Source organism: Ictidomys tridecemlineatus, chromosome 10 (assembly GCF_052094955.1).
Source record: "Ictidomys tridecemlineatus isolate mIctTri1 chromosome 10, mIctTri1.hap1, whole genome shotgun sequence".
Taxonomy (NCBI): Eukaryota; Metazoa; Chordata; class Mammalia; order Rodentia; family Sciuridae; genus Ictidomys; species Ictidomys tridecemlineatus.
This window is the reverse complement of record NC_135486.1, coordinates 50,691,418-50,710,552: the sequence shown is the minus strand read 5'-3', so window position 1 is coordinate 50,710,552 and position 19,135 is coordinate 50,691,418. Positions and strand designations below refer to the sequence as shown.

The following is a 19,135-nucleotide window of genomic DNA, read 5'->3' as shown; positions in this document are numbered from 1 at the left end:
TAAAAATTTCAATAAATTGTTGTAATGTCAGTCAACCTACTATGCTATAGAATATTAGAACTTATGCTTACAAGTTTAATTTTTTGATAAACATCTTAATTTGATGCTCTTTGACCACTTCTCTGAATTTTTCTTTTCTTTTTAAAAAAATATTTATTTTTTAGTTGTAGTTGGACACAATACCTTTATTTAATTTATTTATTTTTATGTGGTGCTGAGGATCAAACCTAGGGCCTCACACAAGCAAGGTGAGTGCTCTACCACTGAGCCACAAATCCAGCCCCTGAATTTTCCTTATGATGGAACTCTAAAAGTGAGATTATTGGTCAAAGGCTATGAAAAAAATATGAAAGTTCTACACTTACTAAGGACACTGTTCATTTTGAGTCAAGTAAGCTGTCTGGATTCTACCAGACAGGGGCAATAATTGAGAAAGAAATTTCTTTTTCTTTCTAATTAAAGATTAGGTGATGTTATTGCTGTTAATCATTCACTTACCTATTAAACAGAGTCATTGTTAAATACACAAAAAAAATCATAAGAAGAAATTTGCCTCTTCTCTAAATGTATTCATTATTTGGCCTTCTTCTATTCTCCTTACTGGCCTTCCTAGCCTCTAATGACAACTATTCTAATTTCTGTATCTATGAAATCAACTTTTTTAGCTTCCACATTAGAATGATAATATATGTCATTTGTCTTTCTGGCTTACTTCATTTAACATAATGTTTTCCAATTCCATCCATGTTGCCCCAAATAACAGGACTTCATTCTCCTTATGTCTGAACAATATTCCATTGTATATTTACATCACATTTTAAAATCTGTTCATTCATTCATTGACATCTTGATTGATTCCATATGTTGGCATTAAAAAACAGTGCTATATTAGCCATGGATTTATTTGATACACTGATTTCATTTCCATTTGAATATCTATCCATCCACTAGTGAAACAGTGGGATCACATGATAATTCTATTTTCAGTGTTTTGAAGAACTTCTACATTATTTTCTATAAAAGTTGTACTAATTTCCATCCTACCAGCAGTATATTAATGTAATGGCACCTGGCATTTTGCCAGAGAAATGTTAGGGTCTGTAAACAAGATGGCACCTGGCAAAATGCCAGAGGGAGTGGTTTGTGAAGTAATGCCATCGAGCCATTAAGTGTGGAGATTCCTTATTGGTTGACTGCTGTATCGAGTTTATGTTAATTAAGATAAGCTGTGTGGAATGTATAAATACCTCTGTTGTCCTACAGTAAACGGCTCCTACTCCTGCTGTATCAATCTACACAAGTTGCTCGTCACACCCCAGTTATTATTTCTCCAAATCCACGTCAGCATTTGCTTAGTTTTGTCTTTTTTACTATAGCAATTCTAACTGGGATGAGATGGTATTTCATTGTGATTCTGATCTGCAATTCCTTGATGATTAGTAATTTTTAAAAATTTCTTATTTATCCTAATTAAGTATATAGACAGCAGAATGCATTTTGATTCATTGTACATGAATGCAGCACAACTTTTCATTTCTCTGGTTGTACACGAAGTAGCTTCACGTCATATGTGCAGTCATACATTTACCTAGGGTAATGATGTCCATCTCATTCCACCATCTTGCCTGCCCCCATGCACTCTCCCCACCTCTCCCTTCCCTTTGCTCAATAAAAGTTCCTCCATCCCCCCAATAATGGTTCAGCATCCACTTATCAGAGAGAACATTTGGCCTTTGGTTTATTGGGATTGGCTTACTTTGCTTAGCATGATATTCTCCAACTCCGCCCATTTACCTGCAAAGGTTTGGGCCTACTTTTTCCTCTATCAGGCAAAGGGTCTCTGGACTAATTCCTAGGTCCTTGATCCACTTTTGAGTTTTGTGCATGGTGATATAGGGGTTTGTTTTCATTTTTCTGCATATCGATTTCCAGTTCTCCCAGCACCATTTGTTGAAGAGGCTATTTTTTCTCCAGTGTATGTTTTTGATGCCTTTGTCTAATATAAGATAATTGTATTTATGTAGGTTTGTCTTTGTGTCTTCTATTCTGTACCATTGGTCTACATGCCTGTTTTGGTGCCAATACCATGCCATTTTTGTTCCTATAGCTTAGTGGTATAGTTTAAGGTCTGGTATTGTGATACCTACTGCTTTACTCTTCTTTCTAAGGATTGCTTTGATTATTCTGGGTTTTTTACTTTTCCAGGTGAATTTCATGATTGCCTTTTCTGTTTCTGTAAGAAATGATGTTAGGATTTTAATTGGAATTGCACTGAATCTGTATAGTGCTTTGGGTAGTATGGCTATTTTGATAATATTAATTTTGCCTATCCAAGAGCATGAAAGATGTTTCCATCTTTTGAGGTTTTCTTCAATTTCTTTCTTTAATGTTATGTAGTTTTCACCTCTTTTGTTAAGTCAATTCCCAAATACTATATTTCCTTGAAACTATTGTGAATGGGGTAGTTTTCTTAATTCCTCTTTCGGAGGATTCATCACGGATGTATAGAAATGCATTTGATTTATGGGTATTAATTTTATATCCTGCTACTTTGCTGAATTCATTAATTGACTCTAGAAGTTTTCTGGTGGAGTTTTTTGGATCCTCTAGGTATAAAATCATGTCATCACCAAATAATGATTGAGTTCTTTTTTTCCTATTCATATCCCTTTAATTTCCTTCATCCATCTACTTGCTCTGGCTAGAGTTACAGGACAATATTGCATAGAAGTGGAGAAAGAGGGCATTCCTATCTTGTTCCAGTTTTTAGAGGGAATGCTTCCAATTTTTCTCCATTTAGAATGATGTTGGCATTGGGTTTGGGATAGACAGCCTTTACAATTATGTTCCTACTATTCTAGTTTTTCTGGTGTTTTGAACATGAAAGAATACTATATTTTCTCAAAAGCTTTCTCTGCATCAATTAAGATGATCATATGATTCTTATCTTTAAGTATTGATGTGATGAATTATTTATTGATTTCTGTATGTTGAACCAGAACAACATCCCTGGAACAAACCCAGCTTGATCATGGTGCACTATTTTTTTGATATGATTTGTATGTGATTTGCTAGAATTTTATTGAGAATTTTTGCATCAATGTTCATCAAGGATATTGGTCTGAAATTTTCTTTCCTTGATGTGTCTCTGCCCGGTTTTAGTATCAGGGTGATATCAACTTCCTAGAATGAGTTTGAAAGTGTTCCCTCTTTTTCTATTTCATGGAATAATTTGAGTATTGTTATTAATTCTTCTTTGTAGGTCTTGTAGAACTCAGCTGTGAATCTGTCTCGTCCAGAGTTTTTCTTCATTGTTAGGCTTTGATGGCACCTTCTATTTCCTTGCTTGAAATTGATCTGTTTAAATTGTGTATGTCCTCTTGATTCAGTTTGAGTTGATCATATGCCTCTAGAAATTTGTTGGTGTCTCCGAGGTTTTCTATTTTCCTGGAGTATAAATTTTCAAAATAGTTTCTAATTGTCTTCTGTATTTCAATAGTGTCTGTCATGATATTTCCTTTTTCATCAGGAATTTTAGTAATTTCAGTTTTCTCTCTCCTTTCCATTAAGGTGGCTAAGGGTTTGTGAATTTTATTGAGATATTTAAAGAACCAGCTTTTTTTGTCAATTTATTTTTTCTATTCATTTTAATTTATTATACACAACAGCAGAATGCATTAAAATTCATATTACACATATTGAGCACAATTTTTAATATCTCTGGTTGTACACAAAGTAGAGTTACACTATTTGTGTCTTCATACATGTACTTAGAGTAATTATGTCCATCGCATTCTACCATCTTTCTGATGGTGCACTGTTTGGGGCATATATATTTATAATTGTTATGTCTTCTTGATGTATGGTTCCATTGAGCAGTATAAAATGTGCTTCTTTGTCACTTTTGATTAACTTTGGCTTTAAGTCTACTTTTTTTGATATGAGAATGGAAAACTCCTGCTTGTTTCTGAAGTCCATGTGAGTTTCTTCCCAACCTTTCACCTTCAGTCTATGGATATCTTTTCCTATGAGATGAGTCTCTTGGAGGCAGCATATTGTTGGGTCTTTTTTTTTTTTTTTCAATCCAATCTGACAGTCTAAGTCTTTTGATTGGTGAGTTTAGGCTATTAACATTCACAGTTATTATTGAGACATGATTTGTATTCCCAGCCATTTTTGTTTTTGGTATTTAACTTGACTTGGTTTCTCCTTGGATTAGTTTTTCCTTTAGCGTAATACCTCTCTCTGTTTATTTTCATTGTTTTCCAATTCCTCTTCAAGGAATATTTTGCTGAAGATGTTCTGTAGTACAGGCTTTTGAGTTGTAAATTCTTTTAACTTTTGTTTATCATGAAAGGTTTTTATTTCACCATCAAATCTAAAGCTTAATTTTGCTGGCTATAAGATTCTTGGTTGTCATCCATTTGCTTTCAGAGCTTGATATATGTTGTTCTGGGTTGAAAAATCTGCACAGAATCTAATTGGTTTCCCCATATACAGCCCAATTCCTTTCTCTCGAGGCTTTTAATATTCTTTTCGTATTCTGTATGTTAGGCATTTTCATTATAATGTGCCTTGGTGTGGATCTATTGTGATTTTGTACATTTGGCATCCTTACATAAGCCTCTTGAATTTGGTTTTCCAATTCATTCTTCATGTTGGGAAATTTTTCTGGTATTATCTCATTGAATAGATAGCTCATTCCTTGATTTGGAACTCTATTCCTTCCTCTGTCCCAAGAACTCTTGAATTTGGTCTTTTTACACTATCCCATATTTTTTGAATGTTCTGCTAATGGTTTCTTACAATTTTCTTTTTTTTTCCATTTTTTTTATTGATTGTTCAAAACATTACAGAGCTCATGATATACCATCTTTCATACATTTGACTCAATTGGGTTTTGAACTCCCCAAATACATAATGCAGATTCACTTCTGTTACATACTCACATTTTTACATAATGGCATATTAGTGACTGTTGTATTCTGCTACCTTTCCTATCCCCTACTATCCCCCCTCCCCTCCCCTCCCCTCCCATCTTCCCTCTCTACCTCCTCTGCTGTTGTTCAATTCTCTCCCCTTTTTTCCCCTCCCCCTTGCCCCTCATAACCTCTTATAATTTTGTGTATCACTGAAGGTCTCCTACCATTTCCATATGTTTTCCCTTCTCTCTTCCTTTCTCTCCTCCCATTCGTCTTAGTTTACTGTTAGTCTTTTCCTCATGCTCTTCCTTCCTGTTCTATTCTTAGTGGCTCTCTTTATATCAAAGAAGACATTTGACATTTGTTTTTTAGGGCTTGGCTAGCTTCACTTAGCATAATCTGCTCTAATGCCATCCATTTCCCTGCAAATTCTATGATTTTGTCATTTCTTAGTGCTGCATAATACTCCATTGTGTATAGCTGCCACAATTTTTTTATCCACTCATGTTTCTTACCATTTTCACTCTGTGGTCCACATTCTTTTAAAGATTATATATTTTGTCTTCATTGTCTGAGGTCCTGTCTTCCAAGTGGTCTAATCTGTTGGTGATACTTTATTTATTTATTTAATTGATTTTATTTTTTTAAACACATGACAGCGCAGTGCATTACGATTCTTATTATACATATACAGCACAATTTTTCATATCTTTGTATAAAAAGTATGTTCACACAAATTCATGTCTTTATACATGTACTTTGTTTTTTTTGCATTACAATTCTTATTTCCCATATATATACCACAATTTTTCATATCTCTGTTTGTATATAAGGTAGGTTGACAACCCAATTCATGTCTTCACACATGTACTTTGGATAATGATGTCCATCACATTCCACCATCCTTGCTATTCCCCTGTTGGTGATGCTTTCTATTGAGTTTTTTTATTGGTTTAATGTTTCTTTAATTTCAAGGATTGTGTTGGGTTTTTTTTTCACAACCTCTATCTCCTTATTGAAGCAATCTTTTGCTTCCTGTATTTGCTTATGTAACTCTTTATGGAGATGTTCTTTTGCTGTCTGTATTTGTTCTCTTATATCATCCTTTCATTCACAGAACATTTTAATTATACATCCTGAACTCCTTCTCTGACATTTCTTTTGTTGTGCTGGCCATGGATTCTAATAATGTATTCTCTTGATTTGTTTGGGGCATCTCTTTCCCCTTGTTTTTTTATGTTGTTCGTGTGTTTTCCCTTCTAGCACTGTAGATCCGTGGCATTAAGTTTTTTACCCTACAGGCTTATAGTGCCCCTGCACAATTCCAATACCTCTCCTTTGCGGGGAAGAACAATGTTAAACAATATAAACCTTAATCCAAATAGCTGTTATTAAGACATTTATCTTTTGCCACAATATATAGAAATGGTAATTTCAATTATTATATACAATATAAACAGTAGGCATGCAAAAAGGGTCTACAATTTCTGATGGTGGATAAAGAACAGGGGGTGAGGTGTAGGATGAGATGTTGAGGAAGTAGGAGGTGAGGATATACAATTATTAGATCTTAGAAAGCTTGAAAGAGGAATCTAAAGAAGTTGGTTAACAGTTGTCGGGGAGAGGGGTGTTGGGGAATATGGATACCTACTTAGCCAGTGTTCCAAGCTGGAGGTTTACCCCAACTAAAGATGGCAATGAAGGTGTCCCAAGCTGGAGGTGACTGCTTTCAGCGATAGAGTGTTAGGTCAGGTGGGGGGGAGCCAGGTGGTGGTACTGGGAGATGTGTTCAGAGATGCAGCTCTATGGCATGCAGCGTTGTTGTTGTAAGCTGTCTCTAGACCCAGGGCAGGCTCCATGGGTGTTGGTGGTGCTGACCTAGGCCTGCCTGGGCTCCACAAGTGTCACTAGGGCTCTGTTTTGTCAATTTTTTAAATTGTTTCTTTTGTTTAAATTTCATTGATTTCTGCCCTGATTTTAATTATTTCCTGTCTTCTACTACTTTTGGTATTGGTTTGTTATTCTTTTTCTAGAACTTTGAGATGTAATGTCAGGTTGACTTTTTGACTTTTCCTTCTTTTAATGAATGAGCTTAATGCAATGAACTTTTCTCTTAGCATTACCTTCATAGTGTCCCATAGATTTTGATAATTTGTATCAGAGTTCTCATTTACCTCTGATGTCTTCTGTTATTCACGCATCATTCAATAGTGTATTGTTTAGTCTCCAGGTATTGGAGTACCTTCTATTTTTTATTTTATCATTGATTTCTAATTTTGTTGCATTATAGTCAGAAAGAATGCAGGACAGTATCTCATTTGTTTTGTATTTGCTAAGACTTACTTTGTGGTATTACATAAGTCTATTTTGGAGAAGGACCATGAATCATGTGCTGCTGAGAAGAAAGTGTATTCTCTTGTTGATGGGTGGAATATTCTATATATGTCTGTTAAGTCTAAATTATTGATAATATTATTGATTTCTACAGTTTCTTTGCTTAGTTTTTGTTGGAAGATCTATCCAGTGGTGAGAGAGATGTATTAAAGTCACCCAGTATTGTTGTTATGGTCTATTTAGTCCTTGTAGTTGAGATGGGTTTGTTTGATATACATAGATGCCCCACTGTTTGAGTCATAGATATTTATGATTATTATGTCTTGTTGATGTATGAATCCCTTAAGCAGTATGAAATGTCCTTCTGTATCCCTTGGTTTTAAGTCACTTTATCTGATATGAGGATGGAAATCCCTGCTTCTTTACATGATCCATATGAGTGGTATTTTTCCCCCCGCTGTTTCACCTTCAGTCCGTGGATGTTTTTTCCTGTGAGATCAGTCTCTTGAAAGCAGCATATTATTGAATCTTTTTTTATTAATCCAATCTGTCAGCTTGTGTCTTTTAATTAATGAGTTTAGGCCATTGACATTCAGGGTTATTATTGAAATATGATTTATATTCCCAGACAGTTTGGTTTATTTTGGTTTCTAACTTGATTTCTCCTTTGATTGGCCTTTCCTTTAGTTCCTCCCTTTGCTGATTTTCATTGTTGTTTTTCATTTCCTCCTCCTGGAATATTTTGCTGAGAATGCTCTGTAGTGCAGGTTTTCTCACTGTAAATTCTTCTATCAAGAAAGGTTTTTATTTTGTCATCAAATCTGAAGCTTAATTTTGTTGGATATAAGATTCTTGGTTGGCATCCATTTTCTATCAGAGCTTGGTATATGGTGTTCCAGGATCTCCTGGCTCTGAGGGTCTGGGTTGAAAAATCTGCTGAAATCGAAATTGATCTCCCCTATATGTAATCTGATCCCTATCTTGCTGCCTTTAAGATCCTATCCTTATTCTATATGCTAAACATTTTCATTACAATGTGACTTTCTGTAGATCTGTTTTAATTTAGTATCCTGCAAGCCTCTTGTATTTGATTTTTTAATTCATTCATGTTTGGAAATTTTCTGATATTATTTCATTGAAGAGATTGCACATTCCTTTGGTTTGAATCTCTATCTTCCTCTATCCCAATACATCTTAGATTTGGTCTTTTGGTGCAATCCCATAAGTCTTGGATATTCTGTTCGTAGTTTCTTACCATCTTCACTGTGTGGTTAACTTTACTTTCAAGATTGTATATTTTGTCTTGTCTTATATTCTATCTGCCAAGTGATATAGTCTGTTGGTAAGGCTTTCTACTGAGCTTTTTTTTTTTAACTTGGTTTATTGTATCCTTCATTTTAAGAATTTCTGCTTTTTTCCCCCAGAATCTCTCTCACTTTCTTGAAGTAATCTTTTGCTACATGTATTTGCTCTCTTATCTCTGTTTGTGTCATGAATAGTTACCTATATTTGCTCTCTTATCTCTTTGTTGGAGTAATCAATTTTTGCCTGTATTTGCTCACTTATGTCATTGTTTAATTCACAGATCATTTTAGTCATGTACATTCTGAACTCCTTCTCTGACATTTTCACCAACTGTGCTGTCCATGGATCCTATTATTGTAGTATCTTGGTTTGTTTGGGGCACTTTCTCCCCTTGTTTTTGCATGTTGTCTATGTGTCTTCCTTTCTTGCAGTGCAGATCTGAGGTATTAGTTTCTACCCTACAATCTTGCAGGGTCCCTGCAGATTACCTATACTTCATCTTGGTGTTGGGCTTTCTGTCCCTGGCCGGTGTCCCACAATGGATACTACTACAACTAAAGGTGGTGGCAGCAACAGCAGAGATAACTCAAGATAGCAGTGGGTGTCCAAGATGGATGCAACCAATTTCAGAGATGAGGCTGAAAACATGGACCTTACAATGGCTTTGGGCTGCCTGTTCGGAGATGCACTTGCTTCCTAGCCCTGTCTGTTGTCCCAAGGTGAAGACTTCTATGTGGGGAGGGCTATGGTGATGGCTGTAGTATCCCAAGATGGAGGTAGGCTAGGCCTGGTTTCCCAATTGAGTTGGTGGGCGTGGTCCTAGACCTGGGCCTAGGCTCTGATGTGAATCTGCTGGTCAGTGGGGATAGTCCTAGGCCTGACCTGGGCCTGGGCTTCGGTGCAGGTAGGTGGAGGTGGTCCTATGCCTGGGCCTGGGCTTTGGAGTAGGTTTGCCAGTTGGTGGGGCAGTCCTCAATGATTACTAGTTTAAAAAAAATGTTAATTATTTGTATGTCTACATTTGAGAAACATCTATTCAGATAATTTGCCCATTTTTTAGTTGGGCTATTTGGGGATTTTTGCTCTTTATATATTCTGGATATTAATCTCTTGTCAGATGATTAGTTTGAACGATTTTTCTCCCATTCTTCAGGTTTGTCTCTTCACTCTGTTGATTGGTTCCTTTGTTCTGATGAAGCTTTCTATTAAGTTTCTTGGTTTTGTTTGTTTGTTTTTAAATAAAACAAATCATTCTGGGTGCAGTGGTGCATGCCTGTAATCCCAGCAGCTTTGGAGGCTGAAGCAGGAGGATTGTGAGTTCAAAGCCTATCTCATCAATGGCAAGGTGCTAAGCAACTCAATGAGACCCTGTCTCTATATAAAATACAAAATAGGGCTGGGATGTGGCTCAGTGGTCTAGTGTCCCTGTGTTCAATCCCTAGTAACCCCCCACAAAAAAAATTATAGAGAAAACACATTCCAAAAAGCCATGCTTGTAATACCAGCCATCCTAAAACGTTATTCTAGATTTCTGGCCCTCCAGGATCACAAACACTATCTGACTAAAATGGTTTCTTCCCCAAGGATTAAATGAGACTTGAGATAATAGACAAAACAGTGTCAGGACTGGGATGAGGAGCCCTAACAGCTTATTTCTTCAAAGTCAAAAAAGGGAAGGGAGACTTTAGAGTCTATTGGCAAGATGGAGTCTTCCATGATGTAATATCACAAGAGTGACAGCACATACTATTGATTAGGAGCAGTTCTACAGATTCCACTCACACTCAAGGGGAGGGTATGAACCCACCATATCCATGCAGGTTTTTCACTACCTGAGGCATTCCTAATTTTGAGAATATTTCTTTAAAAAAAATAAAAGAAGACTATGTGACTGAGGGTGTCCTAAAACTTCAGCTTCAATAGCTTGATAACAAATCCACCTCCGTACCCCCATGATATTTCAGTGAAAAACTAAAAAGTTTCCTTTTCCTATAAAATTTAAAATATTGATACATATAAGAATTTCAGTTATAGAAAAAACACACCATCTGTGAAATGTTAGTAGAGAAAAATCTGTTGAAATTAACAGGTGATTTAAACTCTAGACCAAAGACATAAAATTGTTAAAATGATACCATCAGTACAAAGGTAAAACTATACAATTTATTTATCATTCTAAAAGCATAACCTTCAGAGATTGTCCTTAAATAAAAAATATAATTTTTGAACAGTCTGTCAATTTTTACATTAAGACAAACAAAAAAAATTGTCAAATCTTTAAGCATCCAAACACATAAAATTCAATAAGACTGTTTTTTTCCCCCAAAACCAATGTCCAACATGAGCACCCAAACCACAGAAAGTTTTTTTTTTAAAGAAATGTTTTCTAAGCAAGATGTTTCAGTGTTGATACGTACCTGTTGTGTCATATGACAAAAAATTGACTTCCCTAGCTTTTAGATAAGCATTAGTATGCTCCTGTTTTCCCCAGGATTTCCTTTTCTCTTTTTGGGAAGCTGGTTCTGGGGCAACTGCATGTGGTTGAGTTATGCTTTCTTTAAGGAAATCTAAAAATAAAACCATTATCAAATGAATATATATGATGAACATAAATAATACCATAGTATTTTCACATACCAAGCAATATAGTTGATTATTATATGAGGCACCATAATAACACTGTAGTTAAGAGCAGAGGCTCAGAGTTAAACCAGCTGGGTTCCATGCGCAGAGACAAACTACCATGCACAGTTCAATGATTTACCTTATAAGTTACTGTCTGACTTAACATTCTTACCTTTGAAATGATGAGTGTTGTAGGAAGAACCTCATAGGCTTAAAATACTTAAATTAGAAAGTGCTTTCTTATTAAGGTAAATATTATTTGTGATTTTGTTATTACACTCAAATCTTTGAAGTGTAAATCCTTATATAAAATTCACAGAAAAACCCTTGTATTAACTAACTTGGTAATTGAATAAAAAATATTTAGGTATAAATGCAGAAGAGTAGCAAAGGATCCATATCTCAGATTTCTTCTATGCTTACTTAATTGGTGGGTTTTCAACACATACAAGAAAGAGAAACTATTGAAAATAGAAGTTTTGATTAAGTAGTCAATTTTTGCAGCAGAGTCTTACTATGTTTTCAAGACTGTTCTCAAACTTCTGGGCCCAGGAAAATCTTCTTGCCTCAATATATAGCAGGTATGCTACACTGCACCTGGCAATAAAGCTTTTTAGAAGCAAATACATTTTTACTTGATTCTCTCACTTATTTAACAAATACTTATGTAGTGCAAGGCATCAAGTTATAATCTAATAGGGGATAAGACACAATAATTACAAACAAAACAAAACACATGTAAATGAAATAACCAATAAGTCCGTTTCAGCCAATAGTCCCAACTCAGAGAGATTTCCTCATTCATATGATCAAAGAGACACACACCCTGTTTCTCATTGTGGGTAAGGGTATAGAGCTGGGAGAGAAAACGTGGGCTTTTTTGGAAAGTTTGTGTGAAATAGTTTTAAAAACTTTCTGCTAGCATTAACCTCTATTACCAGAGTTTCTCCCACCCCCTGGCTTATTCCCTAGGGACACCCTAGTTATTCCCTAAGGACACCACTGATGTGAAACCCTCTCAAGTGCTTGTTGTTTCTAATATCACATTCTATCTATCCCAGACTGGAAAGGGGATCATTTTCCTCCTTGCTCACCATTCACTAACTTCAAATCATTACAACTTGCCCTTAAAAAAAAAAACACCATGAAATATAATCCTACTCCTTTGAAGCTAATGCCTTTTCGTTATACCACACCCTTTTAGTCTTCTTTGATGTGCCAATTTCCTAGTCACTCAATTAATCTAGAACTTCAGCTCCTGAGAGGGCCCATTTTTTCTATATGAAACCTGCCACCATCTGATAACTTCAGTGTTTCTGAATTAAGACCTGTTTGATACTATGCCTGCCCCCACTTTCTAGATATTCTCACAGCTCTAGTCTACCTCAACCAATCACACTCAAGCAACTTTATGCCACATTTCTGCCATAGGTTTTATTTTCAGATTGGCCTAAAGAAAGTCTACTCAATAATATATAGCTGCTCCATGTGTGGTTACTGTTACATCATTGTGTTTGTCACTACTTGCCCTGTTATGATTGGATCTGAAATATCCTCCAAAGGCTCATGTGTTAGTCCCCAATAAGGCACTGTGTAGGTGGGGCTTTTAGAAATGATTGGATTATACCATTTGACCCAGCTATCCCACTCCTCAGTTTATACCCAAAGGACTTAAAATCAGCATATTACAGTAATGCAGCCACATAGCAATTCACAACAAGTAAACTATGGAACCAACCTAAGTGCCCTTCAATAGATGAATGGATAAAGAAGATGTGGTATATATGTACTCAATGGAATATTACTCAGCTTTAAATAAGAATGAAATTATGTCATTTGCCAGTAAATAGATGGAGTTGGAGAATATCATGCTAAGAGAAATAAGCCAATTCCCCAAAACAAAGGCCAAATGTTTTCTCTAATATGCAGATGCTAATTCACAATAAGGCGGTGGGTAGGGCAGGGACACTAGAGAAGAATAGCATTACCTTGGATTAGGCAGAGGGAAGTGAAGGGAGGTGATGAGAGGGAATGTGGGGATAGAAAAGATAATGGAATGAAACAGACATTATTGCTTTATGTATATATGTGACCGCATGACCAATGGGATTCTACAACACGTACACTGAGAAAATGAGAAATTATATCCTATCTATGTACAATATATCAAAGTGCATAATGCATTCTACTGTCAGATATAACTAATTAAAACAAATTTTAAAAAGAAATTATTGGATTATGAGGGCTCTAATCTTATCATTGATGGATTTGTGATCTGAATTATTGGGAGATGGTGGAAACTATAGGAGGAGGGACCTAGTTAAAGGAAATGGGTGTTAAAGGCACACCCTTGGAACTATATCTTGTCCCTGGTCCCCTCTTCCTTTCTGGTCTAATTCCCAGCTATTAGGAGCTGAGCAGCTTTCCTCCATTACACCCTTCCTCCATGATGTTCTGCCTCACCTCAGGCCCAAAACAATGGAGCTTAATGAACATGGACTTAAACCTCTGAAACCATGAGCCAAAATAAATCGCTCCTAGATATATAATTTTATTAGATATCTTATCTATTTATTTATTTTCTCGGCCCAGTAACCCACACCATAATCCGCATAATCCCAGTGACTTGGGAGGGTAAGCCAGGATTGCAAGTTGGAGGCCAACATCAGCAATTTATGAAGTCTTTTAGCAACTTAGTAAGACCGTGTCTCAATAATAAAAAATAAAAAGGACTGGGGATATAGCTCAGTGATAAAGTGACTCCAGGTTCAATCCTCAGTACCAAAAATTATCTCTATCTCTATCTCTATCTCTATCTCTATCTCTATCTCTATCTCTATCTATCTATCTATCTATGGGATGGGTACAATGGTGGGTGCCTATAATCCCATCAACTCTGGAGGTTGAGAGAGAAGGATTGTGTATTAATTTAACAGGCAATATAGGAGAAGATATATTATTTAAAATGCTAAAGTCTTGGTCCAGCTCAGACAGGGAAAAAAAAAAGGGAACATTGATTTTGACAGACCCTAAAAACACCTGAGAAATTATGTAGAAAGAGAAGTAAAAACTTATGAAAGAAAAAGAAAAAGAGCAGATAGAAAATTAGAAAGAAAATCTTAAAGAAAGAATAACTCAACAATATATAGTTGCTCTATAATGTTACTATTATACTGTATAACAAAGAAGAGTTTAGAAAACATAAACAGCAAATAGTTTTCCTCAAAATCAAGGGGAAAAAGGAAGGTAAGTGGTTAAAAGAAAAAAAATGTGGCAGAATGGTGTAGTAAAATAAAGATTATTTTATTTATAAATTAATCATTTCTATCATTTCTATAAGGATTTAGCCATGAGGAAGCAACCCTGAAGAGTCTTACTAGTATAGTAAAGGTGGTAGAATACATGTTGAGGAGTGAGTGAGAAGTCAAGAGTTGGAGGAAGTTTCAGCCATCATTTTAAGATGACTGACACTATAGTGGTAACTGTCAAAAACAAATACAGATCTCAAAGATGTTTCAGGATTGTTTTGTTTAAAATTGTTAAATATATAACATGTTCATATTCAGACAGAAAAGAGCAAATAGAAAGGAAGAGATGAGAGAAGATAATGAATTGATACTATGTTCCTGAGGACATGGAAGGAGAGGAACTCTAGAATGAGGTGGTAGATTTACCTTAAAGGAAAAGAGGTAAAATTATCACCCAAGACAAGTACTGCAGATGGGGCTGAAAGCTTATAAAAGTGTGGATACTGAAGAGCTGGATAAAAAGGGAAAATAAAAATCCGGGAAATGATAGAATTTGAGATAGGGAGAAGGAAGGAAGACAAAATAAAATGGAGTTAAGAAGATCTTTAGCATGTTATTGGCACCAAAACAGGCTGGTAGACCAATGGTACAGAATAAAAGACACAGAAACTAACCCACAAAATTACAACTAGTTCATATTAGACAAAGGTGCCAAAAGCACACACTGTAGAAAGGATAGCATCTTCAACAAATGGTGCTGGGAAAACTGGAAATCCATATGCAACAAAATGAAATTGAATCCCTATCTCGCACCATGCACAAAAGTTAACTCAAAATGGATCAAGGACCTAGGGATTAAACCAAAGACTCTTCATCTAATAGAAGAAAAAGTAGGCCCTAATCTCCATCACGTGGGATTAGGCCCCAATTTCCTTAATAAGACACCTATAGCACAAGAATTAAAACCAAGAATCAACAAATGGGATGAATTCAAACTAAAAAAGTTTTTTTCTCAGCAAGAGAAATAATATGTGAGTTGAATAGGGACCTACATCCTGGGAACAAATTTTTACCCCTCACATATCAAATAGAGCACTAATCTCTAGGGTATATAAAGAGTTCAACAAGATAAGCACCAAAAAAACAAATAATCCAATCAATAAATGGGCCAAGGACCTGCACAGACACTTCTCAGAAGAGGATATACAATCAATCAACAAATATACGAAAAAAATGTTCATCATCTCTAGCAATCAGAGAAATGCAAATTAAAGCTACACTAAGATACCATCTCACTCCAGTAAGAGTGGCAGCCATTATGAAGACAAACAATAACAAGTGCTGGTGAGGATGTGGGGAAAAGGTACACTCATACACTGCTGGTGGGACTGCAAATTGGTGTGGCCAATTTGGAAATCGGTATGGAGATTCCTTGGAAAGCTGGGAATGGAACCACCATTTGACCCATCTATTCCTCTTCTTGGACTATACCCAAAGGACCTCAAAACTGCATACTACAGGGACACAGCCACATCAATGTTTATAGCAGCACAATTCATAATAGCTAAACTGGAGCCAACCTAGATGTCCTTCAGTGGATGAATGGATAAAAAAAAAATGTGGTATTTATTCACAATGGAATATTACTCAGCAATAAAAAAGAGTAAGATCATGGCATCTACAGGGAAATGGATGGCATTAGAGAAGATTATGCTAAGTGAAGTTAGCCAATCTCCCCCCAAAAAATCAAATGCCGAATGTCTTCTCTGATATAGAGGAGGTAACTCAAAATGGGTTTGGGAGTGAGAGCAAGGGAGGAAGATTACCTCTTGATAGGGAATAGGGGTGGGAGGGAAAGGGAAGGAGAAGGGGAATAGCATGGATGGTAGAAGGAGACCCTCATTATTATACAAAATACATGTATGAAGATGTGAATTTGGTGTCAACGTACCTTACATACAATCAGAGATATGATAAATTGTGGTATAAAAGTGTATTAAGGATTGTAATAAAAAATAATAATAAGAGAGCTCATGTATAAGGCATAATTTGGAGTGAACATACTTATATACAGAGTTACAAAAATGGTGTTGTGAATGGATAATTAAGATTGTAATGCATTCCATTATTGTCATGTATGTAAGAAATAAAAAAAAAAAGATGATCTTTACCTTAAAAAAAAACATGAAAGAAAGAGTGATGCAAACTGTAAATTAGTACCAAGATATCAGACATTCTTGGTGGTGTTAGTGACCCCTGTTGTTGTTATGGTGGTGGTGGTTGTAGTTATTATTTTTACTACTACTTTTATTATTATGTTTAGATTATGTTCCCTTTAAAAAATGGGCTTTGTACAGCACAATTCACAACAGCCAAACTATGAAGCTAACACAGATGTCTTTCAACAGATGAATGAATAAAGAAAATATGGTAGGAGTATTACTCAGCCACAAAGAAGAATGACTTTATGGCATTTTCTCATAAATGAATGGAACTGGAGACTATCATGCTAAGTGAAATAAGCCAGTCCCAGAAAGTGAAAGTCAAATGTTTTCTGTGATATGTGAAAGTAATCCAAAATAAGTGGGGGTGGGGAGCAGGTAAAAAAGGATAGAAGAAAGATCAGTGGAGTAGAAAAAGGGAAATGAAGAGAAGGGAGGAGGGACAAGATAGGGAAAGACAGTGGAATGAATCTGACCTAACTTTCCTATGTACACATATGACTATACCACAGTGAATCTCAATATCCACAGGATACTAATTTTAAAAAACATAAATAAATAGCATAAAGATCAGTAGAGGGAAGGGAACAGGGAGAGGGAAGAGGGGAGGAAAATGGAAAATACTAGAGACTAAATTAGAACAAATTATCTATTTTATAATTATCTCAAAATGAATCCTATTGTCATGTATCACTAAGAAGAACAAATTAAAAAAATAAAATATTTCATCAGAAAAAAATATAAAAGCAGGCTTTGTATTTGAAGACATTGCTAACTGCATTGCTAATGAAATTAGCCAAGTATCAAATATTATATTTTGAAAGTAGACTCCAGTATTTCAATCTATTTCACTTGCTTTCTTAATCTAATGTTATGTAAACTTTTTTCCATTTCCATAAAAGAAAACATAAATCAACATGCCTGGATAGTAGTCTTGATAAATTTCTGTCTTCTCTGACATCAAGGGTACAGACCGCCTTTTAAACATTTTACATTTCAATGTTTCCTTTACTGGTTCTTGAACTGTCTGAGTCTCTAATGGTATATCAATTTTGTACTTTCGCACTTTATATTTTAAAAACCTAAGATGACAAAGAAGACAATTCTAAGAGTATAAATGAATAATCTCTCTAACAAAATATTGAACTATTAGCATATTATTGAAAATTTCATTTATAATTTCAATTTTTATAATTGAAACAACATAGTTTTGATAAATGCTGTGATAAACATTATCTATAACTAAAGATTAAATAATCTGTACTTTAAAATCTAATGTCTATCATTTCAAGTAATTTTTAGATAGGTGTAACTGTTTTAGTATAAGAAAATAAATATCATAAATGGTCATTGAAATTTAAGGTTGATTTCATTTTTGGAGAAATATCTCCAATTAAGTTAGTGGCAGAAAAAAAGTCAACACAGTTTTCAAAAATTCCTAGTTATGTGAGAACATCTCATATATTGTCCTCCTTTATGAAAAGAACAAACCAAAAGTCCAACCCGTATCAGGATTATAACCCAAATATTTTTACAGCGCATTGGCCAACTGTCTACTTTTTAAATGTTGGAAAAAATTTTTTTCTTAAGAACAGAATCCAAAGTCACTGCCTACAACCAACTTACACAGTAGACCATAATTTTACCAGGCAGAGGAAATTCAGTGTTCCATAAAGCTTTACATGTGTTTTTCAGAGGGAAAAAGAACCTAGTGGTATATTAAACAAAATGCTTAATCACGTGAATAAGAAGGCAAAACTTCTATTCAATGAGTAAATAGAGCACAACTTCCTTGAGCTTATTTATGAATAGCTTATTAAGTACTTTTAAATGCTTTCCTGTGAACACACTGTGAGTCCCCATTTGATTTATAAATATTTTAATATGTTTCCTTTTCATGGGTACTAAATTGTTTGCCCCTTTCTTTACAATATTTAAGAACTATATACAAATTTTGGATGGTAATTTTTAGATATTTTATATCTCTGTTTTGGATTTATCTTTCTACTTTTTTTGATGTCCCAGTACATAGAAGTTCTTAACTTTAGTATCATTTATCTCTCTTTGCCCTTATGGATTATGTTATGTCTTCTTTAAGAAATTTTTCTTTACTCAAAAATTTTCTTATGTTTTCTTAATAGTTTTAAAGTTTTTCCTTTCATAGTTCTTTTAATTCATACATATGTCCTTAAATCCTTGAATTTCCAGTATGGTGTGAAGGGCAGACTCAATTGCTCTGTCACACCAAATAAAGTGATACAATTATCAGAGAACCATTATAGAGCACTGATGAGAAGTGGCAGTAGCAACTATCCTTGTCATATTTCTGAATTGATAAAGAACACTTTTAACACTTGACTATTAAATATGATATTTGCTTTAGTTTTCTGGTAAGAGCTCTAAATCAAACAGTTTTCTCTAAGAGTTTTTTTTAATCATTATTAGATGTTCATCACATGCTTTTCTTCTTTATTAATGG

The 19,135-nt window shown here is 35.0% G+C and overlaps 1 protein-coding gene across 1 annotated transcript in view; it reads right to left on the bottom strand.

Moving 5' to 3' along the window:
- Dnah14 (dynein axonemal heavy chain 14) overlaps positions 1–11,256 on the bottom strand; it is a 322,525-nt gene extending 311,269 nt beyond the window's left edge. Inside the window, 1 exon segment of the mRNA XM_078022909.1 lies at positions 10,979–11,256. Within this exon segment, the coding sequence (XP_077879035.1) occupies positions 10,979–11,183 (205 nt within the window). The 5' untranslated portion in view covers positions 11,184–11,256.
- Between the last annotated feature and the right edge of the window lie 7,879 nt (positions 11,257–19,135).